This window comes from Pogona vitticeps, chromosome 1 (genome assembly GCF_051106095.1).
Source record: "Pogona vitticeps strain Pit_001003342236 chromosome 1, PviZW2.1, whole genome shotgun sequence".
NCBI classification, from domain to species: Eukaryota; Metazoa; Chordata; class Lepidosauria; order Squamata; family Agamidae; genus Pogona; species Pogona vitticeps.
The window spans coordinates 245746832-245757804 of record NC_135783.1 but is presented as its reverse complement, the minus strand read 5'-3'; the positions used below and the strand labels follow the sequence as shown (position 1 = coordinate 245757804).

Below are 10973 nucleotides of genomic sequence, written 5' to 3'. Positions count from 1 at the left end.
CCGATCCGCGGCGAGGGGCGTAACTGAAGAGGTGTGGGGAGAGAAGTGGGCTTCAGGACGCCTCTTCTCTCAGCCACCTTTTCCAAAAGGCAATTCCTCCCCCCCCCCCAACCCAGCCCCAAACCGCCTCAAACCCCAGATGGTTTAACTAACTGGAAAAGATGCTGGACAGAGGGAAAGAGACGAAACTGAAAAAACAATGAAACTCAGTACACGGAACGGGCTACTCCAGACACGTCGGAATGAGCTCCGCGCTGAAGTCGGGTCTAAGCGAAACCAAACGGATCTTTCGCACAATACGCGATTCGAAAAACGCAGCCATAGTAAAGGCGAAATTGCTGGGAGCTGTAGTCGAGAAAAGTAACTTTTCTAAGCGTTGCCCACCTTTTTAGTGGCCAACTCACTCTTTTTTCCCCCCCATCATCAAAGCTCCACATCTCGTGCAGACTGTGTGCCTACTCAGGAGTAAATGAGGAGTAGGTGCGTTGGGAGGGGGTAGTCACCGTTTTTGGTTGTCGGCGCCCGTGCATTGCGGCCTTTCGTAGAGGTTTCAAAGGCGGTTTACCTACGCAGGCGGGTTTGAGATCGGAAGGCGGTGCTTCTGCTGGGATCAAGCCAACCCATAGCCCGTCCTTTCCTCTGATGGAGAAGGCTCCTCAGGATTATTAAGAAGCAGGAGGCTTGTCATTATGATGGGCAACAGAAGTACGCAAGCAGACCTTTTTGCACTGCAGGGAGCGCCGCGGGTGCAGAGCGGGCGGAGAAGCGGCTCCCCCCCGCTCCCCCCAGGATTTGGGGGGGGGGGCTGCCTGGAAGAGGTCAGGGGGCCGAGCCTGGAAGAGTCACTGTGGTTTTGTTGTTTGTTTTTTGGACTACAAAACCTAGACTCTGACAATGCCGCAGTTCTTTCCTGGAGTGGGAGCGGGGTTGATCATGAACTTGGGGGGCCGGGCCATCTTTCCTTCAGCTGAATGAGCGAGCCTCATAGTTTCTGCCAGTTAAGAAACAGGAAAGAGGGAAATAATTTGACCTTCCTTAGAATCTGGGCGTTGTAGTCCAAAAGAGTAACTTTTCCAAGTTCTTGTCAGGTCTACTTCACTCTCCATCTTTTGCGGCTCCTTTGTCTGCAGGAGCGCCCGGCAGCTCTTCCTAACACGGGAGCCCCGCGATGGAGGGCTAGTAGTGGCTCAGCCTGGCCATCTCGCCCGGGTAACCGGACCACAGCTCCTGCTGCGAATGAGCCAAGGGGCAACAGTCTTAGTCTGTTAAAGCAATAAAGCGTGTCTAGAATCACGGCCGTCGTTTCTTGGCGCAAGTGCGGACCTCCCTTTAACAGAGATTTCCCCAAGGCGGTTTCCCAGCGGGGGCGATATCTGGCAGAAGCCTTTTACGGGAACTGCAGCTCAGTTCGTCCGTTGCGAGGGGTGCAGGCTCGGCGGGTGGCCTGGGCCTTTCTGCCCGAGAGCCCCATCGGGGCTTCTTCTGTCCCCGGACGGTCCTAACAAGACAGCGGCAGAAAAAGCCCCGGCATGGCCGTGTCATGGGCATTGGGGGGGGGGGCGCGTCCATAGTGGCCGGGAGGTTCGGCCGCTTCGGATGATTGGGAATTCAACTCTGAGAGGCTCCAGCCTGCCTGATCAAGAGTAAGGGACTATGGGAGTTGTAGACCATGACGTTTGGAGGCCCAAAGGTTCCCCAGCCCTGTGTTTTAAGAAGGTGATTAATGAACAGCCTCCAGGCCAGCGCGGCGGCGGCGGCGGCGTTGGGGGTCTGGATTAGCCCTTCATCTATCCCGGGGGTCGAATGTTGTGGAGTAACGTTGGGGCGAGCGCGGTTTCTCAGCCAGGCTGTCTGGGGAAGGCCAGGTGGACACACAGCCCAGAACTCTCTGGAGGAAGGACGGGGTGGGAAGGGGGAGGGAAGAGAAAGGGGTGGGGTGGAGGAGGGAGGGAGGGAAAGAGAAGCCCACGCAGGGCCCCTTTCGCTGCTTGAAACTCCAGAGCGATCCTGCTTGCTGGGGGATCCCGGCCACGTCGCATCCAGTTTCCTAACCCAGGAAACTGACGGGCAGGAAGTTCATAGCGGACCCGTGGCAGGATGCGGCAGAGGGAAGTTCCTCCGGGGGGGCTCCGACTCCCCAAAGCCCCGCGGCTCTGTGGGATGGCGGATTTGGCGAGCGGTAGTCCCGAACAGGAACTTCTCGAACCTCTGGCCAGTGGGCCAGGACGGAGCCTAGGGGAGGAGTTCCCAGTGCGGTCCGGGCAGATTCTCGATCCGTTACGAGAGGGGTGAGGAGTAAGCGAGGAGAAAGAAGAGGAAGCGGACGCCCTCCCTCCCCACCCTCCGAAAGGCGGCTTTCTGCAACCGCCTTGCGCCCCAGACTCAAGCCCAGCCTCCGAAGGAAGAGATGAAGCAGCCCGTGGCAAGGACAACCTGGCATCGGCGCCAGCTGGGAGCAGCCCCGCCAGCGGCTCCCCTGCCAAGAAGCGCTGCTCTCCCAGGAAAGGAAGCAACAGCGTCTGCCAGCGCTCCTCCTACCCGCTCCTCATTCTCTCTTTCTCTCTCTCTCTCCCTCCACCCACCCACCCACACAACACACACACACACACACACACACACACACACACACACACACACACACACACACACACACACACACACACACACACACTTTTCTCCCTTCATAGGCCGCCCCTTCCTGGGAAAACGCCTGGGTCCACGCCAAAGCGCGCGTTGCTGACCGGCACCCAGCACTTTTCTTGGGACCCTGGCTCTAAACGCCGGCTGGTCTATGGCGGCTGAGGGCTGCCGGGCGACGCGCCATGGCCGGTGGTGGCTGGGAGCATATCCGAGGGAATGCCCTGGGCCTGCCTTCCCCGGGAAGCACCTGGCTAGAGGCGGCAAGAGGAGGGCGAACGAACCGGCCAGGTCAGTAGGTGCCTACCCTGGCTTAACCGCCCCTTTCCAAGAAGGGCGACCATCATTCTGACCAGCCTTGCAAGATCGGGGTCGGTCGGGGGGTAAAGGTGGGTGTGAAGTGCTTGGAGCGTCCGAAGAGCCCGGGGCCGGCAGAGAGGAGCACCTGGCGGCTCGAGCTCTGAACATCGCCCTCCTTAGCATGACCACGGATGAGAGGCGGTGGGAAACGCAGCCCCAACCTCGAGAGGGCCGGACCTAACGCCCAAGGCAATACTAACTACGGCTTGTTTAGAGTCGGGCAGGAAAACACACAGACACACACACACACACACACACACACAAACACACAGACACACACACAAAACTAGGACTAAAGGTCTTCGGATTTGGGCCTCGGGGAAGAATTAGGTTTTAAATGGGGGCGGGGGGATGTTCTCTCCCCACCCCCTCTATCCATGGCAGCTTCTGCTAAAATAAAATAACCCAACCCTTAGCCACCTGCATTGGAGAAACAAACCTGCCTTTCTCGGTGTACATTCTATGGGCCAAGCCTATGGGCCAAGCGGGCAGTCCGTTCTTGTGGCTCAAATCCATGTAGTAAGTTACAGCTAGAGTAGGCCCATTGAATTAATGGAACTTGTATAGACGTCGACTCACATAATCTTCACTGGGTCAATAGGCCTACTCTTGTTGGTACCTCCAATTGGATTCCAGCCTGTATCTATGCTGACACTCAGGAATAAGCCCGATTACATCCAGTGGCACTTACTCCTAGGTTGGTTTGCATAGGACCGTAGTATCTTATGGGTTAAAGCCCACCTCTTCAACATCTGGAATGGTTGCCCTTCCCTCTTGTATGGGTTTCAGGAAAGTAAACGGGTGGGCTCCTTCGTTTAGTTTTGGAAGACGAAAGCCTTGTGTGGGTTCGATCATTTTCGGTTACCGAAAACCCGGACAACACCAAAATTAACAAACAAACCGGTGGGGAAGGGGGGGAACCCTCGTACCCTACAGTCAAGTTTTTCATAGACTTGGAAATCTAGCAAAAGTAGAACATTTTAGGATTTTTAAAAAATCTATCTTGTGACCAAAAATCAACCCACGTTGAACAGCTTTAGTTATTATAACTTGGAACACGCTAATTTTTTTTAATGGAGTGACAGAATGTACACGCAAGCTCTTCTGAATCTGCTTTAAGTAATTGGGGGGGGGGGGTAAAACTCGGCGTAAATGACCTCATCTCGCAGCGCAGCGGAGTGGGCCGAGATTGTCATTTAGAGGGAGATGTGTGTCTGATTGGCATAGGGACGGGGGAGGCATAGGGCATAGGGACGAAGGAATATATTTTGCACATATTCCCCCCTCTCTCTCACACACACACATACAATTTAGATATAATTTGCTAATTTGTGTGTGTGTGTGTGTAAATATATAAATTTATATATAAATCAGGGGGATATATATAAATATATATATATACATGCCTGCCTGCATTTGGGGAAAGAAGTTTGCCTTCTACGACCCAGTCCACCGGTTTTGGTGAGGAGCTCTCCAGAGCTTGGGGAGGGCTGGGGAGGGGCTCTTCAGTACAATCTGGCACCGAGTTTGTTTGCCTAACTGCCTCCGGAGTGAAATATCACAAGATGGAGAGACAGACGGTGAGGGTGCAGGTGGGCGGCGGCGGGCGGGCGCTCAGGCTGACTCAAGGGGGCCGTCATCCGCTTGGCTTGCCATGTGCGGCGCGCTGAGCGAGGGGAGGATCACTCCCACAATGCACCGGGGGGACAACAAAACGGGGCTCCTGCCATCAGGAGCGAGGCAGCCCCCCCCCGGAACCCCGCCCCGCCTCGCCCCGCCCCGCCCCACTTCGCTTCCCTCCTCTCCTCCCCTTCTTCACATGTGCCTCGTCCCGGCCTCTCTCTTCCTCGAGTCCTCTGCGCCTGGTTACCCCCATCCCACACCCCTTTCCCTTACCTTGGGGCTAATGCCTCCCTCCAACTGTGGTGGCCTCCTTTTTATGGCCCTGGGTTTTATACTCTCCCCTCTGACGGCACTCTGGAGGCTCTCCAGGCCACAGGAAATAAGAAAGGCCAGGCTGGGTCCCTTTCCACTCAGTTCTTCTTTTCCCCCTCTTCAAAACCGGCCCAAGGAAGGCTCCTGGAAGCTCAAATGCAAGATTTGGGAGATAAGGACACAGCAGCTTTAGGGTGGGCTGTTGTGGCCCTCCAGATGTTATTGCAGCTGCCATAATTCTTCACCATCAGTTGTGCAGGCTACGGCTGGGGGGGAGTTGCCATCCATCAACATCTGGCAGGGCAACAACCCTTAACAGTTGCTCTTGAGTGATGGTTGCTGTAAAGACAAGAACTCAACAAATGCTAACAGTCATAAACAAACACTTCCTTGGAGAGTGGGTGTCTTTCAAGAAAGCCATCTTGGTAGATTGTTGTTGTGATGTGCTGTCAAGTCATATCCAATTTACGGCAACTGGAACATGGTTTTAAAGGCAATTGATATATTTAAGGAGAGGTTTTACTATTGCTGTATACCCCCCATTGTGAGTTTCCATGGTTGCATAGGGATTTGAACCCGGGTCTCCTTAGTTCTAATCTTATAGTTTACCACACTGTCTCTCTGGAAAGCAGTGACCATCTCCACATCCTGTGACAAGTAGTTCCACGAGCTGATGATACGTAGTATGAAGACATGTTATTACAAGAAACTTACAGCAAATCAGTTTCACAGAATGGCTTCAGTTCTAGTGTTTGTTTTCATTTTGTGAGTGAGAATATTATTCAGATTTTTCCCTCTCAGTTGCCCTCTAGGCGATCTGGAAAACTGCATATGAGCAACACAAATTCTGGCTGGGGATAATGGGGTCCATAGTCCATCATATTTGGATGGCCCCAGAGGAGCCTGGGAAAAGCTGGAAGAGTTTTTCCATTCATTCTTCCTGCCCTGTCCTTTAATCTTCTCTCCCCCCCCCCAAATAAAACCTCTTGTGTTCCTGAGGCTCCCTGACTGCTGCCCCCTCCCCAAAAAATCAGGAGATGTTTCATTTCTCCACCGGCTTTTGAGTTTGGGGTTCCTCCTTCTCTTCGTTGAGGCAAACAGAGCTACTTACTAAATCTGTAAGTATAATGACTTTATATTAGCATATGTTACAGTAATATATATGGAGATGCATATGTACATATATTACTATACTTGGTTTACAGAATCACCTTATACTTGCTGATTTCATTCCCGTCCTTTCACAATTCTTCCTGATGCTCCATTCATCTTTCTGCTTCTGTCATGATCTCAGCATCTCTTTCATGGATAGTTATAGCTGATTTATAAACATTCTTTCAGAATATAAGTAGCATTGTCCCTCTTCTTTTCCCCCCCTTTTTAGCCAATGTGAGAGGTTTCATATCTAAGTTTAGAACCAGTAAGATGTAGTGATTATTTTGACCTGGGAGCTCCAAGTTCTATTCTCTGCAAAGCCATAAAACTCACTGGATGACCTTGGGCCAGTCACTCTGTCTCTCTCAGCCTGACCTCCCTCACAGGGCTGTTGTGAAGGCAAAGTGGGAGAAGGAGAGGCATTCATGAAGTTAGAGCTCATTGGAGGAAATGCAGGATAGAAATTCAAACAAACATATCGGATGCATCTCCTCTGCCACCTGCAACCCAAGTCAGAGAGACCTTTCAGAGCATCTCACATCTTTTTGATGGTCAGTAATCATTTAGTCTAATCTGCAAGCCTGGTTATCCTGCTTTTTTGCCACTTGACACTGCATCATTTATGAATATGACAAATCTCCCAATTCCTTTTTTTAAAGTTTCTTGAATAACTTAGCTGGTTTGGTCTGGTCCATTATTAGGAATCAGTGGGCTGCACTTTGGATATATAAGTTCTCATTCTGGTTCTGCCATGCTTATCGCAAACCTCTCAAAAAGCCATGCCTGGCAGCTTTGTACTTTATTGCAGATGTATGGTTACCTGCTACAGTTACTCTGTTTTGGACAAAATGCACTCTGTATATGTTCTGACAATCTCTCATGTTTTCTTTTCTGTGTTGCATCCTGGCACTGAAGGCAATGAAGTCTGGCTAACATCCAATCTTCTCTCTGCTGTTAACAGTTTTATATATCTTTCCAATCTGCTCCTGAATCCCAGTTCTCTATGTATTGAAAGGAAGTTCATAGAATCATAGAATAACAAAGTTGGAAGAGCCCTATAAAGCCATCAAATCCACACAACCCCATTGAGACAGGAATCCAGATCAAAGTACGTACATGTGACAGGTGGTGGTCCAGTTTTCTCTTGAATGCCTCCAGTGTTGGTGCAGTTTCCGAAACTAGAGATGAACATTTTTGCATATCTGAAAAAATGGAGCCTTACAGACTTGCCATCCAGGCAAAGAAACTAGCTAGTGAACAAACCATTGATCCAAATTTTTGTTTCACCATCATTGGAATGGAGTGCTCACACCAAGAAGCTTCTTTGCCTTACACTAGATTATAGCTGCAGAACTGTGGTGTGAAACTTGGTAGTAGCACCTCTCAGGCTTACAGGTTTTACACCTTTTATGTCCTAAATACGTGCTTGTATCCTGCAATCGGCTGCCTAGTGATGGGTAATCATCAAAACAGATGGGATAAGGAGCTGACTGTGGCAGCCCATATTAATGGATCTATGGCTCCCTCTGCTGGAGACCTGTACAATTTTAATGTCTGCTAGCAACTTCCAGAGCCGTAACCAAGCCTCTTGCAGCAACAACCAACAAAGTATTGTGTGACGCTTTAGAAAGTAAAGGATCTACTGCAGTATAAGCATTATGTGCCTCATAAAAACATATGCTACAATAAATCTGTGAATATTTACCATTTTTACAAATCCTTGTAGAGGATTTCTGTTATAAAGGAAAAAAATCTTGGGATCAGTTACAGCAGATAGAAAGATGGGAAATAGGTACAACACCTATCCAGGGGGTAAACAGATGAGGTGGCTTCCATCAAATTAGGACAACACAGAAAGCACTTTTAAGAGGAATACCATCTGAACAGCTCAAGGTTGACTTAGGCTTCCATCCTTCCGAGGTTGGTAAATGAGTAGCCAGCTCTCTGGGAAGCAAAGTGTTCCTTGCATAATTATGTTGTAAACTACCCAGAGAGTCCTCTAGCACTATGGGGCAGTTTGTAAGTCAAAATACCACTATTATCACAACAACTACGAGAACTAATAACAATCATCAATTATCTTTAAGGAGCCAAAGTAGTTTGCTGCCTGAGGTGATGGACAAGATGGTGTGCTCTCTCCCCTCAAACCCAGCCCACCCCCATTCTTCTTTCTATGTACAGAAGCTAGCTGGAGTGACAAGGGAATCTTATTTCAACATGGGGGATGGGAAGGCACTTGAGGCCAACAGGTGAGCTCAGGATAAGCCACGTGGCACATGGAGCAGTGTCCTCCAGAACTTCCTACTCAGTCACCATTCCACCTGGTGCCTGCTGGCCACCCACTCAGGCAGCTGCAATGAATGCATGCGTTCTAATGCCAGCGTGCATAATATGAGCACAGCAATATTGGCAAAGCTGGGAAAGGTTAGATTTTTGAATAACAGCTCCCCAGACCTTGCCCCCCTCCCTGCAGGTGTGGTGACTGGTTGTGTTGCCCAGGAAATTCTGGGTTTTGCAGTCCAGTTTTTTCTTTCATCTTTCTCAATGTGTGCATGTACCATGCCTTAAAAGAGTGCATGGCCAGAGCTGGCTGCTTGCAAGAGGTCAACATACCTTTCCCTGTAATGCAAGGGGACAATATGGATAGGTGAGACAGCCTGCCTGCCAACTGAACTTAACCAAGGAAGAAGCTGGAGCAGAGTACCAGCTCAGAGTAACTGGAATACCTGTGGAGAAGAATATGGGGGGGGGGTTTGGGGTGAGGAGGTATTGTCCCCCAAGCGTCCAGATATATAAAGCATTCACCATGACCAGCCTCGTAGCTCTTTCTTTCCATGACCTGGGTTGCTTGGTGCCACCATTTCAACAGGAGTCAGCAGTAGTTTTCACTCGATGGAGCTGGGTTGCTCTGATTGAAGGCAATGGTGGTACACGGGACAAAAGTCAGCATGAAGAGGTATCCTCCCCACTTAATACTGTATTGTTCTTTAAAATTTCCTCTCAGGACCACACTAGATATGACTGGGGAAAGCGGGGAAGCCACGTTTATTTATTTCTATGTTTTTCCCTGTCCCCTTTGAAAGAGATAATGGACAAATTGAGAGTATTCTCGAAGGCTTTCACGGCCAGTATCCGATGGTTGTTGTGGGTTTTCTGGGCTGTCTGGCAGTGTTCTTGAGGTTTTTCTTCCTAACGTTTCATCAGTCCATCTTCAGAGGACACGAGTCAGAACTCTATCTGTGCTCTGGTGCAGTTTGACCGTAAGTCAAATGGCACATGTATGGGGAGTACGGAAGTTTCTCTTGTGTACTGCATTTCCCCCTGGATTCTCTTGGTTCAGGGTCTTTTTGCTTGGTCTGGCTTACTTCTGGTATTGGACTCCCATTGCAAGAGGGGACAACACCTGTGGCACTGGGAGGACGGACAGACGGACGGATTTCAGAGAGGTAAGGAGTAGGATGGCTTAACTTTCTCCCTGCACTCTTTTTTAGTGTAAAAATGAGATCTCCAGACTCTGCCTTATATATAAACATGGCAGACACATGAACAATGAAAATGGCTGCCCCTTAGATGTCTAAGTTAGCCTTCACAGGGAATGTGGCCAAAGACAGCCTATGCTGAGATTGGCATGAGTGTGCACAATCTTCACCTTCTTGAGATAGGTAAACAAACCACTTCCTCACCAGTTTGACCTAACTACAGAGTATATGCAAGGGAACACACACACTCTCTCTCTCATGCTCCCTTCCTCTGAGGCCAGGAAATGGGTGTCTACCGATGTAATTGAAAAACAGTGACCATTATCTTATCTCTGTTCCACATTTAGGAATGATGCCAGTGTCCCTCCTACCCCACTCTGCAGGCTTCTTCTTGTGTGACCATTTGCCAGTCCGATCTTGCACCCTGTGAGAGAAGGAACATAGAAATGGGAGGCCTGCCAGAACAGGGTCATGTCCACAGGATTGCCCTTCTTCTTTGCGTTGAGGCAATGGTTAACTGATCATGAAGAAAACAGCTAATTCAGTAAAACCCTTGTCCTCCATGGGCTAGTTTAATTTAAAAAAAGTTTTCTACTTTTGGCTGAAGGACAAAACGTGTGTGGGGAGAGGGACAGCCTAGCTCTCTTGGTTGAGAGTAGTAGAACCTGGCACTAGCCAAAAACAGCTTGTCAAGGGTACATATCACATACCTGCTTTGAGATCACTTGAGAATGGATCCTTCTGTTACCTCTCCCACATGTCTGAGAAATGGTTTGTGATATTTATATGCATCATCAATATTTTAAAATTCTGCCTTTCCCCCTCACTCTCCTCTTTGGTTCCTTTCTCCTTTCTCTTTCTAGGTCTCTTTACAGGTTCTATTTGTAGGTGTATTAATTCAACAGTTGTGAAAGTGTCCATTCTCTTCAGGTTCCTGGAGTAGAGAACAACTAAGTGCTCCACATTGGATTAGGCAGATAGGCTGGCACTCCCTTCCTTGGACACAAACATGTATTTTCTGATGGCTATTTTGTTACTGGGAATCACATAAAGGAGTGGCTCTGTATGATATATAATAATTATATGATATATATATATATTTAAAAAATTAGCTGTACTGAGTACGAGCAACATGTAACTCCAGACAGGTAGAAAAACATCCCCAATTTCCACAACAGTTTGGTGTGGCCAAAAACCACAGCATAGGTTAGGGATGCTCAGAAAACAAGTCAGGGATATAAAGATGATCAGAGGGAAAACGTTTGCTTTCAGGAGCTGCGATAATCAAAAGGAGCAAAAAGGTTTGGCTTCCATCTCATAGTATCCTCTCTTCCATGTGTAATATTCCTTGGAACAGCAAAATAATGGAGTTGGTGTTGTTGTGGTGAGAGCAAAACACACATCTCC

At 49.2% G+C, this 10973-nt stretch overlaps 1 protein-coding gene across 1 annotated transcript in view; it reads left to right on the top strand.

The window, feature by feature from the left end:
* Positions 1 to 2807: 2807 nt before the first annotated feature.
* Positions 2808 to 10973, top strand: part of SLC43A3 (solute carrier family 43 member 3) — a 61012-nt gene continuing 52846 nt past the window's right edge. The window contains exon 1 of the mRNA XM_020792430.3: positions 2808 to 2928. Coding sequence (XP_020648089.3) covers positions 2823 to 2928 — 106 coding nt within the window. The 5' untranslated portion in view covers positions 2808 to 2822. The remainder of the gene's footprint in view (positions 2929 to 10973) is intronic.